Below are 24,233 nucleotides of genomic sequence, written 5' to 3'. Positions count from 1 at the left end.
ATTGTCCATACATGTTCAATCATTGTCAAAATAAACACACAAAACCACAACGTCTTTATTATCTTTACTCAAGAAGAGAAAATACAACAATCGTAAAATTTCCGACAGTCCGCTGTGCATCGACTTACACACGTCTAGTTTGATGAAAATGGACAGTATATGCACATGTTTTGTGGGATACATGATCATATCGCGTTGTGTGAAATGGAAAATTATTATGTAAGTATCTAACTGTTTTATGGCTTGTAATTGTTTTGTTTTTTCAAATGTAAATCTTGTCTAAATCTTAAAAATTATTATTTTGTAGGTCCTATTAGAAATCGCTGATGTTAAGTTTTACATAAGATGGAGGAACAGAAGGTTAACGGTGACAAAGAAAAGCATGGGTATAAAGTCAATCAACCAGAGGAAATAAAATTATATGGAAAGAAGCTCAACCTTTCTGGGGATGCTTCATTCTTAAGGTGGAAGAGTTATAGTGCAAATTCTCATGTAATACAAGAAAATACGGGTGCATCGTTGCTAAGAAAATAAACTGGACAGTTTTGGGAGCGATTTGTCATCATTTTTAATGCTTAAAAGTATGTTTTATGTATGTTTACATTAGAACCTTAGCTTGTAATTACAGTTATCCAATAAAATTTCTGAAAACTTAATGACATATGTTTTTAACTCATACAGAGTATACAACAGTTTAATACATTTATTATTATAAAACTTATAACCAGTACTAGATGTTCTAATAACGATATGGAACACTTTAATAACAGTTATTGCTATTATTTCGTAAAGGGTATAAAAAACGTTGTATACTAGTTATACAATAATTTAATAAAGAATAAGGTTTATAGTCACTATACAACTGTGCTAGCAATACGCGTTTTATATCCAATATTCACCTGTTTAACTGTCACATATATTATACAATGGTCTTATAATGGTATATAGAATTCTAATAAAGAATAAAACGCATTTCTTTCAGTGTGTACAAGCGTGTTAGCAATACGCGTTTTATATCCAATATTCACCTGTTTATCTATCACATATAGTATACAATGTTCTTATAATGGCATTTAGAATTTTAATAAAGAGTAAAGTGCATTTCTTTCAGTGTACACAATTTGCCATAAAATTGAAGAGACCAATTTTATCCAGAATTCATGGCAGATTTCTAAAAAAATATCAAAACCGGAAAAAGTCAGTGGCGTACCATTTTTTTTATTAAAAAAGGTTTGGCATGAACGTCACTGGTTCAAGTAGAAATATTCGGATCACACGAAAAAATGCACATTTATCCTTCCAGAGCGATTTTCAAATTTCGAGTCAATGTCTTTAAAACTCTTGAAATAATTAATAAAAATAAATAAAAAATTAAAATGTGAACACTGTAATCACTGTATCATTCGGAAACGAAGCATATTTCGACCTACGTTTATATGAATTTTTTTTCACAAAATAACTTCGGCAACCACCCCCTAAAATATTTCGCACTTATTTACAAACATCCTGTAGATATTTTTAATATTTTTTTAATAATTTATTGTTGTGTAGGAAAATGTATACAAAATTATATGTTATTTTCATTCAAACTTCACCCCATTTTTCACCCTCCAAAATTCCAGATTTGGGTTTAGGAACCTAAAACCAGTGGATTTTACCTTTTTATAGTCGACTAAGCTCTAAGTTGTAGGTCTCAAGGTACAAAACTGACGGAAAGAATGACCTGTTGTTTACTCTATACGAAGTTACTTTAATTTTAAGCACGCAATATGTTCCATTTAACGTGCTCATTAATATCGCGAAATCGAACAGCTTGTAGTTCGGGTTCGTTATCAGCGTCCACCGGTCAGCCAGCGCTGGGCGACCGGGCCGCCGCCCTCGGCCGCGCCGTCGGCGAAATTTTATCTCCCGTAACAAGTTGTTAATGTGTAAGGCTTGTTCCAGTCATTCCGATTAATTACCGGACCGGCTTTCCGCCGGCCCTCTCTGTATTCGTTCCATCCCGAACTCCTCGCGGCCACTAATATGACTATTCACTCGACAAATTAGTATATCGTACCGGGTTTATCTGTTTTTTATGCCCGATAAAAAAGGGCATAAAAGGCAAGGGTCGTAGGAGCAGCTGTATGATATCTTCTCCGCGTTTGGTAGAATGTTCACAAAGTTTCGTTTTACACAGTGAGCTGGTATGGGCTGTGCCAAAATTAGGCTAATTTACTTAAATTAACAATCAAAGAAGTCGATGGGTGCATTGAAGGTGGGATTTGCCCCATTTATAGACTTACCTTTTTAAAGCTACAGCGTCAAAAGCTTTGAACACGAATAGATTGTCTTTTTTCTATCTAAAAAAATATTTGCCCCTTTTATTAAATTAGTAATTAATACATAAATTAAATTAGAAATTACACTGAAAGAAAGGCGCCTTATTCTTTATTGGAATTATTATTTATGTCATTATAAAAACATTGTATCCTATATGTGACAGATAAACAGGTGAATGTTGGATATAAAACGCGTATTGCTAACACAGTTGTATATTGACTATAAACCGTATTCTTTATTAAATTATTGTATAACTAGTATACAACGTTTTTTATACCCTTTACGAAATTATAGCTATAACTATTATTAAATAATTCCATATCGTTATTAGAACATCTAGTACTAATTATAAGTTTTATAATAATAAATGTATTAAACTGTTGTATACTCTGAATGAGTTAAAAACATATGACATTAAGTTTTCAGATATTTTATTGTATAACTGTAATTACAAGCTGAAGTAAACATATAACAAACATTTAAGTATTACAAATGATGACAAATCGCTCCCAAGACTGTCCAATATTTATTTTCTTAGTAACGATGCACCCGTATTTTCTTGTATTAAATGAAAATTTGTACTAGAACTCTTCCACCTTAAGAATGGAGCATCCCCTGAAAGGTTGAGCTTCTTTTCTTCTAATTCTATTTCCTCTGGTTGATTGATCCATGCTCTTCTTTGTCACCATTCTGTTCCTCCATCTTATGTAAAGCTTAACATCAGCGGTTTCTAATAGGGCACAGAAGATAATAATTTTTAATATTTAGACGAAATTTACATTTGAAAAAACAAAACAATTACAAACCATAAAACAGTTAGAGACTTACATAATTTTCCATTTCACACAACGCGATATAATCATGTATCCCACAAAACATGTGCCTATACTGTTTATTTTCTTCAAACTAGAAGTGTAATAGTCGATGTACAGCGGACTGTCGGAAATTTTACGATCATAACCGATTATGCACCGAGAGGTGACGATCACTTAACCATTATAAGACGCGTTTTACACGTTAAAAAAGGAAACATAATCATTATGAAAATGAATAATTCTGGTAATACAATTGTTATATACAAATTCGGATACTGGTCTTTATACAACAAATCTTCCCTACTATATAATTAGAACATAATTGATTATAACCTTTATTTCATAGATACATAGGGTGTATTAAGCACCTTCCAGTTAAACTCATTGAATAATGAGTATGGAGATAACTGATTTTTTAATAAAAGTTGTATATTTGTTATAAAAGTTTTAATATGCGCTATACACATTATTCTAAAGAAACAGTTTAATAAGAGCATTCCTTTCAGTGTATGTTAATTGAAAAACACTTACCTGACATACTGAAATAGTTAAATAATGCAACTTTCAAAGAAATATCTTGTATTATCGTTGTTCTAACATCACCTTTGACAGACAACACGCAAAAAATAGCCACGATAGATAAGTACTTAACCATTTCTGCGTTTTATTTTAGGATTGCTCTTTCAAGTGGCCTAGCTGCAATTGGAATTAATATACAGTGTCTCTAAAGGGTCTTACAACGCTTCACCAAATATGGTACGGCTCAAAATAAGTCGATTTACTACACTTGTCTTAGTTCAGCTACAGGGTAACAAAGTTGAAGAAAATAAATAACATTTTCTTTAATATCTTTCGACTACTTCGAGCTAATTTCATGAAATTTTGTATCCAGAGATTATTTTGGGGTGAGAAATTCAAATTTACATGACGATTTTGTTATATCTTCTAGAGGGCGCCTCAAGCGACCATTAGGACACATTTAAACTCTCAAAACTTTTTTGTGCCACGGTGTATTTCAAAAATCTTTTCCCCGAACTTTTCAGCTTAAAAAAGGTATACCCTGTTAATATCTTTAAAGCCAACCGTTTTCAACAAAAAGGCATTTAAATTTGTAAATGTATAAAAAATTTGTTTGAAAGTTATTTTCAACTCCACTGATAAACGAAATTAGGAACAATCATTTATAAGTAAGAAATATACCCTTAAGGGAGACAGTGCAATTAAAATTTTAAAATTCGTATATTTAACAATTTTACTGCAAACAGAACTGCAGATAGAATAAAAAATATATTTTCTAAAAACAATCTATCAATCTTACACAATCTAAAAAATTTAAGATCGTTTAGATTGGCTAAACGATCTAGCAATCTAAAAAATAACTAATTATTATGACTTGTCTCAAAAGATACGTTTTCCAATGGAGTTGAAAATAACTTTTAAACTATTTTTTATGCATTTACAAATTTAAATGCCTTTTTGTTCAAAACGGTTGGCTTTAGATATATTAGCAAAGTATATCTTTTTTAAACAGAAAAGTTGGGGAAAAGATTTTTCCAGCCCAAGGTGAAATACACCGTGGCACAAAAAAGTTTTGGCAGTTTAAATGCGTCCTATGCTTGTGGCGCCCTCTAGAAGATACAACGACATCGACGATAAATTCGAATTTCTCATCTCAAAAAATCAAAATTTCCCGAAATTAGCTCGAAGTAGTCGAAAGATATAAGAAAATGTAATTTATTTTTTCAACTTTGACACGCCGTAGCTCAATTATTATCAATTTTTGGAAAAATGGACTTATTTTGAGCCGTACTATATCTGGTGGAGCCTTTAAAGACACCCCGTATATAACGGAATTATACATAAAATCACAAAATTTTCTGAAAAAAAAACTTTGTACATAATTGTAAACAAATTTAATGATTTTTTTCGAAAGTTTTTGTTAATGCTATATTTTTCAAAAACTCTAACATCCTGTTTCTCCAAAACTAAGCCGCTTCTAAAATAGGCCGCCGCGAACTTTTCTTCTTGAAATAACCACCTCTGATTGGGCTCAAGATATACGAATGAAGATAGCAAAAAAAATGTTTTAAAATAAAGATGCTTTTTTTAAATGAGAATGAATGTTTTCTTACAAATCTTCCTTCTTTGTTTATATATTCACATTCGCTAAAAATGCACAACAAAATACGCGAATGCGGATACGAATTTTGAATTTGACACAAATAGTTGGCACTTGTGAATGTAAATACGAATATCTAGAACATCCCTGTTAAAACGAATTATATCCTTTAAAGCTGTTCCTTACTTTTCATCATGAGTCATAAATAAACAATCGATTATAGACATCATCATCATAGAACACTGTTATGCTGTGCAATTTTTAGTGAGATGGTTGAAAATAAAGTTTGATATATTGTTAATCTACGTTGAATATGAGCAAAATGCTGCACAGGCATTGCGTTGATATACAGAACGTTTTCCATGAGGTTCGATCTCGTCTCGCGAAGATTTGTATATCTCGTACAACGAACCCGAGGTACAATTATGACAAAAACATGAACTAATTATCAATAGACTATTTATTTCAAACCGATAGCACCAAAGAGCTTTTAGTTAAATGTAAAGCAAGCTAATTAAATTGAAAAAGTGGGTACCTACGGTATGCAAGTTTCCACTCTCCCCAACTCTTATCGTGTTATTTCCAGGATAACACCTGCTAGCTTAACGTACTGTCCCCATAGTGCCCTAATAGCAATTAATTATGAACAGCATAAAAAATTTGAAATTTATATCTACAAAAAACGCCCCTAAATGTGTATGGTAACATTTGCAGTGGGATAGCAGTTGATATAACGTCATATAGATAGATAGTACAGTAGGACAATTTATTGTATTTTCCATTAGTCTAAATTTCAAGAACCTAACGAAATAACCACATTAGGTTTTGAATACTAGTCTTACTTTGAAGTTTCAAAACCAAAATAGACTGAAAATGATATTTGAGCGTTGTTTAATTTAAATATTAAGGAAATAGTTACGAAAATATGTAAATAATTAACAAATTATCGACAAGAGTCAAAGAAGATCATTTTTATGAAAATATGATCATATTAATAATAAAATAATAAAAAGGAAATATAAAAATGATTACAAAAACAATGAATATCTTTTATCAAAGTAGGCCTTGCACTCAAGGAAGAATTAAAAATCCTGTATATTGGAAAATAATTTTAAAATGTGAAAAACTTGATTTGCTGTACAGTTTTTAAATGATTATTTTTTATTTATACTATCAGATCTATGGATGGTCTTAAATGGAACACACTATATTATTGGCCCACCAGTGATGTGTTATTATAAGTTGAATAAACATATTTTGAATACTAGATAAGTATCTAGTAGGTACTTAACACATTACGTGCTAGTAGAGATTACAACGGTAGATCAGAGCAGCAACCTTTGAATATTTTTCGATATGAGTGGATAGATGCCTCTATGTATAGAAATTGCTATGTTTTTATTATATTTGCCTACTACTAATTCTACATCCTGAAGATTATGTTCTAATTGAATTAATTACTGACTATTAGTTTGTCACTGTCAAGGATGCCAACATGTGGTATAATTAATTGCTTCATAAAATATGATTAATTACTTCTTATTATATAACTGTTTTGCGAAAGTACGTAATTGTAATACAAAGTGACATTTTAATGTTAAATGGCAAATAAAAGTATTTTTATTTGCTATATTTTACGCATTTATTTAGTAAAACCTTGAGATAATATTTTTTACTATTCCCAGTTAAAGGAAGAGGAACAAAATCGGACAACGAAGCAAAATCGAGCATCGTTGTAGTTATAGAAAATCGTATAACAACTTTTAAAGAAACATCGAGCAAGTAATTTAATTTTGAGTAATTTTTGTGTAACCTTTAGTTAAATACTGCAATTACTACAATATACAGTGTGGACCATTTTGGTGATACATGTATTGGTATCTTGGAAACTATAATAGATAGGAAAGTAGTTAAAAGGGGAAAGTTTTAGACAGTTCTGTTCCTAACTTAATGGCGCCCGCCGCTAGCTCTTCAGGTTTTTGAGTTATTTTGAAAAAAGTAATTGTGGGGTTTTCGAAAATCGTCTGTAACTTTTTTATTTAGAGGAATTTTTAAAATCTGAAAACACTTTTTCACAAGTGTTTTTGAGGAATTCCACTGTAGGTATATTTAGATCTTCACTGCACATTTATAAGTATTCAGAAATAGATTATTATCGATACACCATTGATTAATAATTTCAATGTCACATTCTAGCAAAGTACAATCATAAGATTCAATTACCGTTAATAATTTTAAGTCACCAGTATAAAGTTGTATCGATCGACAAGGAAGGTCACGTATGATGTCATTAATAAAAATATTGAACATAAGGGGACCAAGTACAGAACCTTGAGGTGCTCCCGAAGTCGCATTGATCCCAATAGAATACAAACCAAGACAGTGCACTGACGAACGCCTGTTAAATAATTATGATACGAGTCCAAAAGCAGATAATTTGCGTAATAATATACCGTGGTCCAGTATGTCAAAAGCTTTAGAGGTATATGTGAAAATCACATCAACTTGACCTCCATCTGCATGTTTTTCAAATATCATAGAAACTAAGACGCACTAAGTAAATTAACGACTGTAGATCTACCGGGCACCATGCTGATCAACAGAAATTTGTGATTTGACATGATTAAACAAAGTCTCATGAATAACTATTTCGAATATACTACTACTTTAAGTTGTTTAACATTACATTATTATTCATCTATTTATTCTTTTCAGTACTGCAGAAATACCCAATCGAATAAAAATAGAAAATTAGAATATTTTTTTATTACTTAAGAATGTGTTTATGAATTTTGAGTTATATTTTGTGTTGTATATTATGTTTCTTTTATATTGTCATTCGAGCAAAATGTTAAGTATACAGGGTGTTACAAATTAGTAGGACAAGCAGTTAACCACATATTCTTTGGACTAAAATAATGGGACATTTCTTATGCCACTTTTCATTTCGGAGACCCATTTTCAAAATTAAAATTTTAAAAATGATTTTTATACTCCAGTGATTGTAGATATATTTATTTGAAATTTAGCACATTTTTTGAACTTGAGTCGGCACACCTTTTGTGTAATTTTAGTTTAAAATATTAAAGCGCGAACGGAGGGGAGGGGGGTTGCAGTACCTATGGACCCCCTATTTTTTATACGCCTATGCTTTCCGAATATTTTTTTAGATACAGCGGCGTTTTATTCTATTTTTTCACTCGTGTAAGATTTTTATTTGGGGCCTCGTTTATGAGATATTGTAATTTTATGGATACGCAACTGTATAACACAGCCGCACTGGGCGACTGGGCAATAAATCTCAGTGGTTGACAAATTACCTAGCAGTGCAGTGCAGCAGTGCAGAATTTGGTGTGATTCGGGTAATTTTAATGTATTATTAAGGGCACCTTCTATTAATCACTCATATTACAAATGCGAAAGGGAGAAATAAGAGGGATATTTTCTTTACTAATATTATTATAACATGGAATTTTGGAGACCTTTTGAAACGGAACAAAATGAAATTTAAAGTCAATACAATAAACTTGTTGGAGGACATAAATAATTAAAATATGTTGTTGGTCAAATGAACATATAATAGAAATTTTTTACACATTATATAGAAATTATTATAATAATTTAACAGAAAACTTTCTTAGGGACGCCTATGAACTCATTAAATTTTATTACTAGGCGTTTTTATACATGTTCAACTGACTTCTGAAAGCTATACCTACAGATTATATGTTACACATTCGGTTGAAAATTGAAGTAAAGTTATGCCATATTATACTATACCAATACTAACTAAAAAACAGTTAAAGTAACCAATTGGACGAGGTAAAGAGCACTTTAGGCTGAAACCACATATTTTGATTTGAGGCTTGCTGTACGAGATTTGCAACTTTTTTAGATAATAGGTAGGTACATATGTTAGATTTAGCTCAAATTAAATATCGCTGATCATGATGATGGTCAACTCCATTTTATTCAGTAAATTGAAATAAGTAAGACGACTCAAATCTTTCTTACCTTACCCTTGCAAAAAAGTCTAACGTCAACTAAATCGATGTCGCCTATCCAAAAAAATTCTCCGAATTAAAATCTTACAAGATTGAAAAAATAGAATAAAACGCCGCTTTATCTAAAACAAATATTCGGAAAGCATAGGCGTACTCAAAAAAAAATAGGGGGTCCATGGGTACTGGAACCCCCCTCCACTCCGTTCGCGTTTTGATATTTTAAACCAAAATTACACGAAAAGTGCGCCGACTTAAGTTCAAAATATTTAGCATATATTTTTTTTTTATTTCAAATAATTATCTCTACAATCACCGGAGTTATCAATAAAAATCATTTTTTAAATTTTAATTTTGACACCCTGTATTTGGAAAATGATGCTCCTAAATGAAAAGTGGCATAAGAAAAGTTCCATTGTTTTAGTCCAAAAAATATGTGGTTAACGTGTTGACCTAGTAATTTGTAACACCCTGTATATTTAAATTAAATAAATACTACTCAAAATTAGTGTTCTAATTTTTTTTGTAGAGATCCCGAGTTTTTGAGAAAGTCGTTAATAAAAGTCATAAAGAACAGTTGGCAACCTCAATCATTAAATATACAAGAGGTCGTTCACGACCAAAGGCCAACGCAGTCGACGCCGACAAATCTAAGAAAACGTGTCTCAAAAAGAGGTAATTTGTTACTTAAACTGTTATAATAACTAAAAAATGTAATTAAGCCACGGTAGAGAAGTCGGTCAAGAGTGCGGTGGCCAGGCTTCCTATTCTGGTCCGGGTTCGATCCCTGCACAGGCTTTGGATTTGGATTTAGGGGTTGTCTCATTTCTGCGGTGTGTTTTATGTTTAATTAATAGTAATAAATCACAATTTGTCAGATTTGAGAGGGGTCGATTGCAACGCACCCTGGATCCTGACAATTTACAAATGTCAAAATTTGTGGGCAAGCGTCAGCCTTACGTTGATTTATCTGATAGCGTAGCTTATAAAATCGATGCATCAATTTTTTCATAATATTCCTTTATATTTTTGTAATTCAGTATCAACTCCTTGAACAATCCAATAACGAAACATTCATTCAAAGGATCATAACGGAAGACGAAAGCTGGATTTACGGATATTGAGACAAAAGTTCAGTCATCTAAATGGATTGGCAAAGGATATCCATGCCCCAAGAAAGCATGTCAGTCTCGATCCAGTATCAAAGTGATGCTCACTGTTCTTTTCGACTTCAATGAAATTTTGAATTATTGTCTCAAGGTGAAACAGAGAGAAAAATAGACCAGAGTTGTGGCGATATAACTGAATCTATACAGGACTGCTTCGCGAAATAAAAACACTGCTAGGAAAAATGTGTGAATAGGGGAGGGAGTACTTTGAAGGAGACAAGGACCAATAATGTACAAAATTAATAACAAAAATTAAAAAAAAATAAAAATCGGTTATTTTCTGAACAGACCTCGTATTTGAAATATATAGTAGACGAGTGAATAGTATTTATGTAGCAATGAAGATTCCATTCTACCTACTTTTTGAGTTGATTGAAACAACTAACCTCGGTCTCCCCTACTTAACGTTAATCATGTTCAGACTTGACTGATAAATATTTCATAATTTCCTGTCGAAGTGATGTCCTCCTAATGATTTCCAGCGTCGCTGTTAAGAGTTACCGGCGAGATAATAATTCTTGCGCATTCCTTTCATCGAGTCGCGGAGCAGATATATAAAAATAACTTTGGCCGCATTTACGCTGATTAAAGGCTCATAATGTTTTTGCGAGTTATTCGACAAGGCTGCGTTACCCAGTTCAGTAAATAAACTAATTGCTGGATGCCTCAGTAAATAAAGACACAAAGAGTGGCAAGTTTTTGCGGCATTGCCCACGTTATTCCGAGCAACTGCTCTTTCTCTCCTCCGGTGGAATTGGTTTTATTGCAGGCGAGCGCGTATACCCGTTCCATGCTAAAAAATTATAATTCAATTACAGTCACATCCTGCTTTGTGTTAGATATAATTGATCCGAGCAAATAGAAAGCTAATTAATTATATGATTGCTTTCCTGGTGGTATTATAAAACTTTAATATCGGCTTTTATTATATCGCGGGTTTCGCAACGACTACTTTTTAGCATTACATTATGAATAGGTTCTCACACTTCATCTCAATACTCACACTAATCAGTGAGTGCGGTGTATAATTTGAATTTTCATAAAAACATTTTCAAGGAAGCGTAACGTGGAATTAACTAGTCGAGTGTTAATTTAAAATATATATTTTTTAAGTTTAACGGCTACATTTTATCTCCTATAGGCGTGTTTTATGCAAATACACTTTCGTATAGAAATTAACGCGCTGGTAATTTTAAGGTAAAAGCATATGGCTTGAACAGCAACTTTGTAGAGATGTACATAAATATTTTAATATATAATGCATGCTTTTTTACTTACAGTGTGACCTACTAGGAACAATACCCTTGTAATTTTCTCCTTTATGATTCGATATGAACCATTTTGATAACTAAATATAGGATACAAAAAACTGAAAAATATATATATGTATGTGTATACGGAGATACAAATTTTCAAAAACAAATGTTCCGTCGCGATCGCTGGGCGATGATCGGAGTGATTTTGATGTCGTTTTATTTTACGATTATTGGGCGGGGCGGAAAATGGTGATCCTCTACATTTGACTATTTTTATAAGACTCTATCAATGTTTAAGTATTGCTATAAGTGAAAACTAAGTTCTGCAAGGAACATAGGCTAGAAGAGAATTTGAGTGAAGGAGTGGCAAATTAATAAATATGTGTTTTTTTTTTCAAAGGGAAATTTTGTAATGATGATTTTGAAATGTCGGTAAGGGTGTGCAGTTCGAATGGCAGTAGCGTTTTCGACGGTTTTCAAGCTGTTTTCTGAGTAGGCCGGCTCATATACAGGGTGATATCGATTTCTCGTTTTATCGTTTTTGAGCCACAAGACGATTCTCTGTTTTTCTCTAGATATTGTCAAATGGTTTAAATATTCTACAGACACTTTAATTTTTGTGAGCTGCCTCGGACAAAGACCACCACGTAATTTAGCCATGATAAATTATATATATTGTGATCCATTTTATACGGAAAAAAAAACATTATAAATAGGTTTACTACTGTCTAATTTAATTCGGTTTTTTTAACAATAGAATTTAAAAATCTGGGATTGTACCAATTTCGAGAAAAAATATTTACTGCTAATTGTAAAGTTAAATTAATGATTTTTATTATTTCTCTTCTTCCTAAACATGTTCACTAATTTGATCTTTTTAATTTTAGTTCCAAATTTAACAATAATTTTTAATATTAAAGGGTGAGTTATTTAGTTTTATTTAGTTATTTAGTAATTTAAATAAAAACAGACCATTAACCAATTTCTGTTTGATTGACAACTAAGAACTTAACACTGTAGGAATTGACAATTAAAAAGAAATGTTTTTTTTTCAAAAAAAAAAAACAAATTAAATCGGACAATAAGTACTTTTATACAAGGATCATTCCATCTAAAATGGGACACACAGTATTGCTTATTTCCGTTTCTTTTAAAATGGAATTTATAGATAAATTAATATCAATAAATCTTAATTATAATTATGAAATACAAAATTTTTAGACAAACTGAAATTTTGAAACGACAATGTCAAAAGCGACAATAATATAGAATATTTATTATAACACTTTAACACAGTTTTAACATATCTACCCTTTCAACATAATATGTCCAAGATAAGGATGGGATAGCATTAGGATCTAGGAAACGGTAAGAGATACGGGGTGGTTCAAATTAGAAAAAAGTTGTGTTTGGTAAAAACCCAACAATATGCCGTTTAGAAAGTTTTAAAATTCCGGGTAGTTCCGGAGATATCCGGCGAAATTTTTTTTTTTTTTCTGGCTTTATTTAAAGACGAATTTTAAAATAAATTCCATATTTACAATGCCACTATTTTTACTCTATCCAATGGCGTCAATATTTTTGCAATCCAACGTTTCGTTTTCGAGGGGCCATCATCAGGTTAATTTTTTTAAATACGTCACTGCTATTTTTATGACAAAATCTAAAGTCATTTTTAATTCTGAATTACCTAAATTATACTACTAAAAAGGTTTTTAGCTTGTTTTAGCTATAGTTTAAAATTTTTCCTGACTACGGCTCTGAACGCTTTCAAAATATATATTGGAGGAAGTCATAACAGTATAAAAGTCAATACAGAACAAAATATTCAAAAATTTTTTTTTACTAGTATTAGCAATACTAATTAGAAACAATAAAACATATTCATAAATTCGTATTATTTTTTTATTAGGTACAACTTTTTTAAATTATTGATTAAAAAAAATTGTTGCATATTTTGCGCTGTATTGACTTTTATACTGTTATGACTTCCTCCAACAGATACCTTGGAAGCGTTCAGAGCCGTACTCAGGAAAAATTTTAAATGATAGCTAAAACAAACTAAACAACGTTTTAAGGGATTACAATAGTAATATCATCTAATTCAGAATTAAAAATGACTACATTTTATCATAAAAATAGCAGCGACGTATTTAACAAAATTAACCTGATGATGGCCCCTCGAAGACGAAACGTCGGATTGCAAAAATGTTGAAGCCATTAGATAGAGCGAAAAAGTGGCAATGTAAATATGCAATTTATTTTAAAATTCGTTTTCAAATAAAGCCAGAAAAAAAAATAAAACGATTTTGCAAAATTTCGGGTTTTTCCGGATATCTCCGGAGCTACTCAAAAATTTAGAGCTTTCTAAACAGCATATTTTTAGGTATAAAAGAACACAATTTTTTCTAATTTGAGCCACCCCGTATCTCTTACCGTTTCCTAAATCCTAATGCTATCCCATCCTTATCTTGGACAGACTGTATAATAAATGTTTCATTATTTTGTCTTGTGCTTTTACTTTACATACTTAAAAAATATAAACTAACAATAAGAAAGTGAATATTGTTTAATAATTTTAATACCAGGTACGTATTTTTTCAGTACCTACCTACCTAGTAATACTATAGACTTTCTTTATTTTTTTTTATTTTAGGCAATTAAGAATGCTGGCTTTACTATATGCCTTAATATAGCTATATATTAGTATAAAAGACTAAGACCTTATTTGATGAGAATCTCGGAAAAGTGGAATAGAAAATATGTTTCAATTCAAATCCTATTTGACAGCTTCTCGAATAAAAAAAGATCGCAGGGGGATTGATTGGTTACAAGGTAATTTTGTACATACCATCTAGTTTTCAATCTGAGTAACATTTAGCCTCCCACAGAATTTAGCGAAAACATCATACTTTGCTCTTTACAGTCAATTCATATGCTTGATTTTTCAAAACCACAGTGATTCCAATTGAATCTCAAATGATGATATTCTAAATTCAAAATTTTTTTGTCTCATAAGAATTCCTTTACATATCCGAGAACCCATCGTATATATTTAGAAAAAATTGAGCAAGGACATTTATCAAATTAGGAAATCGTTATTTTGACAAAGAGATGAAAGATGACTGCTAAGTGACTGGTGATTGGCTTATTAAATTAGATGGAGGTTATTAAACCACTTTCATTAATTACGCCTCCTGCTTTATTAGCATTTTTATTGTATACGATACAGCAATAAGCAAAAATAATTTCCTATAAACACTTCATAGTCTGTCATAAAACCAGCTGACTTATGGGCACTTAAATAGCCCCAAAAGTAAAATTAAAACCGTATATTATAAGCTATCCGTTGTTTGTAAAGTTAAAGTTGATCAAGTTGGCCGAACTCGTTTACCTGACACCTGCCCGCTTTGATCACGCATGTTGTTAAAAATGCCGGCGAAACGTTGGGCCGCCACTGCGGGATTCTTGTTTTTCTGTCAATTCGGAGTGCCATAAAAATATATAACGAGAATAAAATAAGAACACAAGACGTTAATGTAATTATGCTGTTTAGGACACTAATCGTGTTAGGAGATTTACGTCCGATGTAGGTAATTAAATCTACCGTTAAATCCACAACGGCCATAGGTGACATTTTCTCTAATCCGATTTCCTTTTATGGACTAAAGGTTATTATTTATTTGTTTTGTTATGCTACGTATTGCCTGTGAATCATGCAAAGGGTTAATGGCTAGCTTGTGGTCTGTTTAAACGAAGCGAAATTACTTTAATTTCAAGGTTTTTTTAAGGTAAACCATGTCCAATTTGAAACAGATCAAATTGTGAATTTGCGTTGGGAATAATTGTACGTGTTAGAAGGAAGTTAATATAAATATTCAGAAGGGGAATTTGGAGTATAAAAAACTGAATGCAATTATTGTGTGAAGATCCACTTTGCAGTGGCACGTGTATCTTATAACTCTATTAAGTGGCATCAGATACAGGGTGTTCCTTAGTTACAGCAAAATACAATATTTTGTTATTATTCCGGATATAAACAAATATTCGAATAAAAGTTAGAGGGAGCACAAAAACTATTATTTAAAATTATGTATTTTCAAACATTTAAAGTGTGAATTTTATTGACGGAAAAAAAGATTTTATTTATAGAGGCGGTTTTCTATTTTGACTACATTAGAAAGAAATAAAGAATAAGAGATTTCGGCTTTTTAGAATCTTTAACAAATCATATTTAGGTAGGTTTCGTTGAAAGAATTAAATATTTAGCCCATAGTTGATAATAAATAAATGACTTAATTAGTACCACATCAAACACTAAAAATCAAAATAACTCGGAAACGCACAAGAATTTCGAAGGGACATTATTTTTGTTAAACTGTATGTAGATAATGAAAATAAGTTTTTTTAAAAAATAGTCATTGGCGTAGAAGTTCTATTTAAGAAAAGGGTTGAGCACCCCCTCCACTCCGCCACTGTGCAAGTTTTTGAACATTCTTATCGCTTATTTTATGCCCCTTAATTAATAGGCATTATCCATCAAACATGAAAAAAATCTAAGCATTCGATTTTAAGTTATAATGAAAATTCGAGAAAAAAGAAATATTCAACACCCTGTATCTCGGAAATGAAGCCTTCTACGACATATGTTTATAGGAGCTTTTCTTTTAAAAAACATGTGTTCTATCTCCTGTTAAAGTTTGTCTACAAAAAACTGACTCACACTGTATAAATTTAACACTAAATTCTCTTCGAATTTTCATGTATAGCATGCCCCTTTTATGTTTTAATTTTTAATAATAATTAACTCACACATTAAGTATGCTTATGACACACTGTTTTGAATCTGCCATACTATTAGAGATAGACCCGTCAAACAGTAGGTATATCATTTTACCGTTCTATGCAAATAAATAAAAATATACAGCGTCTCCCATGTTCTTTTAACTTAATGTAAAATTCTAGATTGCAGTTGCAGCTGAAATACTAATATTGCGATTGTTATAAGTTATAAGCTTTACTATAATAACAGTAAACATTAAACGCCCCATAGTTTTATAATTCTCAATGTAGATTTTTTCGGTCATAGAGATATAAATTCAATTAGTTCGCAAAACAAACTCGCTTTCAAGTTAAATTAATAAAATGGTATTTTTATCATAATCGATTACCCTTTATTAATAGCTTCAATGTGATACGACGTGCAGCCTGATAACATGAAAACAGGAAGTTGTTGGAGTTAAGACAGGTCGGAAATTTAAACTTCCGCCATGGTAATTGATGACTACAGAACATTGTGTAGTTCGCTCTAGACAAACAATTTCCATTACATGAAAATATATTAATTGGTGTATGAACACCTGAAATATTTTTATATTAATATATTATTATTATTTTAATATATATGTAACGGATCTTAATGACTGACATTAATGAGGGAAAATTTAAAATCTATTTAAAAAAAATATAATAATATACAGGGTGTCCCGAAATTAATGCACCCAGATCTGGTCACAGATTCTTAAGACAAATTTAGAGGACCGGCATTTTCTATTTTATTTTTTTTTTTGGAGTTACAGCCCCCTGAAATCTGCCCTTTTTTATATCTCAGAACCCTGTTGTACGAGCATCACTAAATTCTGATGGTACTACGCTTTTTGGCGGGGAACCCCCTTAAGACAATTTTTCGTGGGCCCCCTTGTCTTTGGAGCTAAAAAAATTTGGTCGCATATTTAAATTTCTTTAAAATTATTTCTCCGCTAGAAAGCCATAAAATTTAGAAATTATTTTGTCTCTTGATACTTTTTTCGTAAAACGCAATGTTTTCGAGAAAAATGTCAAAATGTGATCGAATGCATATCGTGATTAGCCATTTTCCTCAAAACCATTGCGTTTTACAAAAAACATATCGAGAGACAAAAAAGTTTCTAAATTCAAAGGCTTTCTAGCCAACTAATACATCATTTAAAAAAAAATCTAATTTGGGACCAAATTTTTTTGGTTCCAATGACAAGGGGGTCCATGAAAAAGTGTCTTAAGGGGATTTTCCTCGAAAAAGCGTAGCACTATCAGATTCCACATATCATAAAACCCCTGTGTACCAAATTTAGTGATTCTCGTACAACAGGGTTCTGAGATATAAAAAAGACTATTCTTAGGTGCAGATTTCAGGGAACTGTAATACTGAAAGAGGGCGAAAAGAAAAAATACGGGTCCTCTAAATTTGTCTCAAGAATCTATGACCAAATTTTGTTGCACTAATTTTCGGACACCCTGTATATGAGGAATTTATTCGCTTCAAAACTCCAACAAAAATTAAATGCATGTACAATTGGTCTAGCCAAATGTGATACACCAAAGAAAACGAAAAAAAAAAACAAAAAATAAAAACGTGACTATTACTAATGTTTGAAAAACCACTTGTATGATACTGAAAAACTGGTCAAAACAGCAAATAACTGAACATTTTATTTGTTTATCCAATTTATTTATTATTCCTTACTCCGTTTAGGAAAAACGGGAATAAAAAAACTTTTGATATTAATTTTACAATGAAAAGTGAATATTTTTTCACTAGATTTAGTACAAACTACATTGAGGGAATGCAGAATCCAGAGGCGTAGTCAGATTTTAGATAAAAACAATCGCTAATCCGTTCTTATCGAATTTAACACGGAAGAAATAAAAGGTGACTCAAAAAACAAAACCGGAAAAAACATATATAGGGTATAACATAATTAAACCCTATATTGGAAACATGGGAGAGATGAGCTTAATCTAAGTTTGAAATAATATATAGGGTAACCCATTTGAAAAATAGTATATTTGGTTCACTCTGGTAATACGTAACACCCTGTATATAAGAAAATAATTTTAAAATGTGCAGTTTTAAGTTGGGTACAATTTTTGTAAATAACTTTTTTTAATATCTTCTATAATATCGGAGATATCGTACTTCGACGCACTACTGTATGTATTATCATACCTTAGGTACTGTAAAAACCAATATTCTCAAAAAATGTGGGAAGTTACTAAAGAAGAAAATGAGCATTATTTACAATTTTTAACTATTCACTTCTGGGGTGCTTTACATGAATAGCAATGCCTAGGAACGTGCATTTGCAGCAAGACGAACACCTCCACACAATATTTAAACACACTGTATATTGTTTCATTTGAAAAACAATTGATACTAGTCTACTATTGAGCTAGGCTTAGGAAAAAAATGATAGTGTCAATTTGTAGCATTTTTGGAGCCAGCAACTCCAACTTTTTATTTGTGAGTCAAATTAAAAATGGCGGAAATACACCTTAAGGCGTTTTCTGGGAAACATCCGTTAATAATCAAGTATTATAAGTAAATGGCAATACAGATGAAAAAGTACGGTATATACGATTTATTGATCCTTTTTTCGAAAGTTGTCAAGCCTTTAAAAAACAGTTTTTTGTTTTCAAACTACCAACCTTTTTCATTAACAAAAAATTATCTTACATTTTATTAACAAATTTTTTTTCAACATTTTTCAATGTGAAATTGCGAAACAATAACGCAAAAAAATTTGAAAAATTTTATTTTTTAAAAATTTTGAATTTTTTTTTTTTCGATATTTGATAAGTATTTAACGCGAAATTGTGAGAAAAATAAAGCAAACAAATTTTTCATCTTAATCCTGATTAATTGATGTTTAAAGAGCAATAAACCTGCTCCTTTAATTTTTACAAAACTGGTAAAAAAAATTTACAGGCCTCATGGGGATGTATTGAGCTAAAGAAGACCTACAAACATTGGTACTTTTCGCAATATTCGCAAAGTAGTCGTCGATTTTCTAAAACAGCAGAAAAAGAGATTTTTTTTGCACTTTTTCAAATTAATACTGAGTATATATTTCTTTTGTCAAACGTACCAAAAGCCCCTTGAAGAGGATCGATTGAAGTTTCCAAAACCCATCCTTCATTCGTTGTACGATCATTAGTTCATGAGATATCGATGATAAAAAAAGTGACTTTTCACTCAATAGTTGATATCTTAATTAGAAATAATTGTAGAGGAAATTTAAAAAAATAAACTGAAGCTGAGGAATCTGGCTAAATGATTGATTGAACAAGAAAAAATTTTTCTGAACTTACGGGCAGTTCTGAGAAAGAAAAAAATTTTAAAATTTTTGCTTTGCATTATTTCTTTTCATTGCGCCGAGAATGATGCTTAAAATAATTTTCCAGATCAAGATATCAAAACTAGAATCTTCAAGCTTCAAGATGCTTCTTTTCAAGGATCACTAAAAAAAATTGTAAATTTTGCTGTCTCCTTAATTTTTTTTCTGAGTTTAAGTTTAGGCCATATGCAGTTTTAGAAAATTTCAATATTGCTTCCAACTTCGATCTGGAGTTATTCTACCAGTAACAGATAAAATGAATCTTATTGATAATGATGATCTTAAATATTAATTGTAAGATTAGCTACTTCGTTATTTGTATAGTGACCCTTACCTAAAAATTATATTTCATATACGAGAGAGAGAGAAAAAAGTGGGAAACCACTGAGTGTCTTATAAAACGTAATTAAAAAGTCCGCTTCGCTAGAAACAAATTGTATAATACGTTAACAACGCCACTAACAGGGAATTTTAATTAAAATATAAAACGCGATTTAATTAATACATGTTAGTGTATTTTTTATAGGCACACGTAAACACATTAAAATAATTAATAAATTTCATAATGAATCGCAGGAGGTTTTTCTATTAATTGAATTAATTCCTATATAACAGATCAATTAACGATAATAAAACTTTTATAGCCGCCCCAAGGCTGAAAATAATAAAACCGTGCAAACGTACAGTTTGAACGTTTCAACCGGCGGAGCGCATAAACAATACAGCCAGAAAAACTAAATACCGCACAATTTAAGGAATGAAAATGACAATTTCATTCCTTGTAACCGGGAGGACAAAAAGGAATTCCTGAGAAATACGCGTACGTCTATTATCTTTTTCAATTTAATTAAAACATAAAATAACCATAAGCCTACGTTGATGAAATAATTCGCACACGTCACATTCCTCTCCCAACCGACAATGTCATTAAAACAAAACATATGCCGTAATTTATGGTCGTTTCGAATGAGGTCATCTTATTCTTCATCTCCACTCACAAGCACTTCAACTGTTTTTGTCGCATAACTAGTTAATATCGGAAAATTTATTATGCTGTTAAGTCATTACTTGCCTCTTCGTCAATACAACTTTCAAAATACAAACGTGGTATGTTTCAATGTATTGCACGAAGTTTACAGTCATACATGAAAAAGAGGATACTCGCAAAAGTCCAAGCCGCTAATTATGTCAGCAGTAAAAGTTTTTTTAACCAGAATAAGGTCGGTTGTGTCGGATTCACGGATAGTATTGGACAGTAAGAAGCTGTCATTTTACAGAGGTTTAAAAACACCTGTTCGACTATAGACTGATAGTAATAGTCATGATAATGACTAGGTGTGATATTCCCGTGAACTAAAAAATAAAATCGGTTGGCTTGGCACATGATGTCACTTGGACAATAATTTAAGTGATTCATTAATAAAGTTAAATCTAAACGTTTATGATTAAGTAAAACTAACTTGAACATAACTATAATTGCATATTCTTCAGTATTATCAACATTAGGAATTAAGTTTGATACTGATAAATTACATAATTACATAATAAAAACAAGAAAATTACACCTCTTTACGTACACGACACGACACGAAAACCAAATTATAGGTATAAGTTAGCACTATTAACGACACTATCCGTCAATCGTACACGGACAATATCCACAAATCGCTGTTTCATCTCCACGTGACGTTATAAAGTGACCGTGGGTGCGCGCAATAGTATATTTCATAGTATTTGCAGCATGGATAACAATCATCTAAAGGGGCTTCTCTGTGTCTAAATTAATAAGATTACCGCACAAGCAAGTCTCAAGCAAGTACACAGTGACTCTCACAAAAATAAATTTTTGAGATTAGTGTTGTTTCCCAAAAAATTTATTTAGTGTTTACCGGTTAATAAATATGTTACCGATCGTAACGGATTCTCGGTTCGCTGCCTATGTCGCATGTTGTTCAAGTCATCTATGAAATTGTCAAAGGTCTTATTTCTATGTTTAATTGGTTTAACATTACACAAATCATCTACAGAGAAATTAAGATTTGGCGAACATTTGTTTGACAGTGAACAAAGATAAACCACGCCTTGGAGGATAGATAATTCATTTTTATAGTCAAGTCAACGAGTAATAGCGGGCTGATTGAGAACAGGATTTGCAACTGCTTACCAACTGCTCGCGATCTGTTTGCTGGTGATACGCTACTTTAGTAAGAAAATCAACTTGTGGGTTACCCATTATCTCAATGTGAAAATTAAGTTTTTTAAGCAAAAGTTTTGTAAGTAATTACCAATTTAATTTCTGTCCCTAATACAACTTTATAATATTGGCATAAATCATTGTAGAAATTAGTGAACTAAATTGTAGTTTAACTGATTTGATTAGGATTATATATTTTTTGGGCTCAACACTTTTGGTGACTAAAATAATCAGGTACATTCCGTATTACGCAGTTCCTTTTATTATTTTAGAATATTTGAAATGTATAAGATAAATGTGTGTAAATAGAGCACTAAAAACTGGTATGCATAATTTTTATTTAAAAATACAGAACTATAAAAGTTAGATAAGGAAACAATTTTTCAGATATTTAACTGAAAATAAAAATAAATGGATAAGAATTTTTCGAGTGTTTCACTATGTATTAAATGGAAATGTTTTCAAGAAAAAAAAAACTAATAATTGTAACTGTACAAAATATTTATAAAATGTAGCACTTTCATTGATGAAATTATATTAATTTTTTTTCTTTCGGGCAATTTTAAATCCTATTTAATAATTACAGAAAGTAAAAAGGTTTCTATTTGCAACATCGATTTAATATGTGAATTTGTTTTTCTTATCAGTACCACCAAATTTTGTTTACTAATTAATTTTATGAACTTCCTTCTTTACTTAAAAACGGCTTTTCCTACACTTTTGAGATGAAAAACTATATATTTTATTATTCTTCGGTAGGCCATGGTAACTATGGCGTCAACTGAAACAACCTCGAAAAATTGATTTGGAAGATGAAAAATTTTAAGTATTAAAAAATTAGGTATGCCCCCTGGATTAAATGCAAAAAAATCTATAAATATGATAAAGCTTCCTTGCACTGGTAGTCCAGGCGGTATCTGTCTTACAAAGGGTGTACTTGGGTAAAACGCATATGATCGGAGATTTTTGCTTTAACGGCTTCTAAATAACATCAGAAATGATAATTTTTCTATGCAAATAAAACAAAACGAGGGCTTAATTGTTATTACAAAAAAGTATAAAAAAATAACAAAAAAAATCATTTTTTTCTTGGATTTCTCGTCGACAACTTAACAACTATTCATTTTAGACAAAAATGGAAGGGGAAAAAAAGTTTTGTGTTTAAATTTTGAACAAGATAGAGTTAGTTGCAATTCGAAAAAATAATTATTGTTGTTGCAAAAATCGGAAAAATCATTTAAAAAATTGCAAAAAATGCTAGTTTATTTGTCAATTTTTTTCAGACACTTGAATAATACCTAGGATCTTCATACTTTTCCCAATTAAACTTCTTAGTGCATAGAATCATCACACCAAATTTCATCCAATTCGGTTCGATAGTTTTTACATAATAATTGTTTATTTTTTTTATTTTTTTTAAATTAAAAAATTTTCAAAATCAAATTTCTAAAAATCTAAAGCCTTTGAATACTTGAAAATTTCACCACAAAAAGAAGAGCTCTCAAGCTTTAAAATGCTTTTTGAAAAATTCAAATCGGACGATTAGGAGAGCCGTGGTGATTGTTTAAACATTTTCGCAATTTTCACGCTTATAAACAATTGCAATAATTTAATGTTCTTTTCAAATTTTTGGTAATACTAGTAAGTTTGTTTAAATATTATAAAATTGTTTAAACAATAATTATTTAAATAAACAACTGAAAATTGGTATTAATTTTTAGTTGTACGATAAATTTCTAAAAGTCTTTCAAAAATTATTACTCACATAAATTGTGAATAATTATAATTTTAATTTTTTCGTTTACTTTTAAAATATTTATCTAAAATTTATTTTTTATTTATAAAAAAAAGTATAAGAATCTTTTGGATACTTAATTAATACCAACAACATGGTGCAACATGCAAAAATTTTGGTCGTGAAAATTAACATAGTAAATAAATAAACATAATAAATTAATCATTTTTTAAAGTAACTGTTTATCGGCATGTCAAAAGTCCAATAATTAATAATAAAATGTAGTTGAAAATATGATAATTGAATTTTTTAGTTGCGAGACATCGTTTAAAAAAAAATCATCGAAATTGGTCCATTAGACGCTGAGATAAGTGAAATTTTTCCGAGTGTCGCAATTTTGAACTCGAGAATTCAGATCGGAGTAGCTGTGTGTTTGCTCCCCCCACCACTGATACCTCATTGATTTCAC

At 30.8% G+C, this 24,233-nt stretch overlaps 1 protein-coding gene across 3 annotated transcripts in view; it reads right to left on the bottom strand.

Annotated features, from left to right (window-relative positions):
• LOC108909733 (homeobox protein aristaless-like) overlaps positions 1-24,233 on the bottom strand; it is a 146,415-nt gene that overhangs the window by 95,593 nt on the left and 26,589 nt on the right. For 2 of the 3 annotated variants that reach the window (XM_018714141.1, XM_018714142.1), the window contains exon 2: positions 3,669-3,833. The exons of the other annotated variant lie outside the window; for it this stretch is intronic. In XM_018714141.1, the coding sequence (XP_018569657.1) occupies positions 3,669-3,792 (124 nt within the window). In that variant the 5' untranslated portion in view covers positions 3,793-3,833. The remainder of the gene's footprint in view (positions 1-3,668; positions 3,834-24,233) is intronic. 3 annotated transcript variants of the gene reach the window in all.

The sequence above is a fragment of the Anoplophora glabripennis genome, unplaced genomic scaffold, assembly GCF_000390285.2.
Source record: "Anoplophora glabripennis isolate ALB-LARVAE unplaced genomic scaffold, Agla_2.0 scaffold335, whole genome shotgun sequence".
In the NCBI taxonomy this organism is placed as follows: domain Eukaryota; kingdom Metazoa; phylum Arthropoda; class Insecta; order Coleoptera; family Cerambycidae; genus Anoplophora; species Anoplophora glabripennis.
This window is presented reverse-complemented; position numbering and strand designations above follow the sequence as displayed.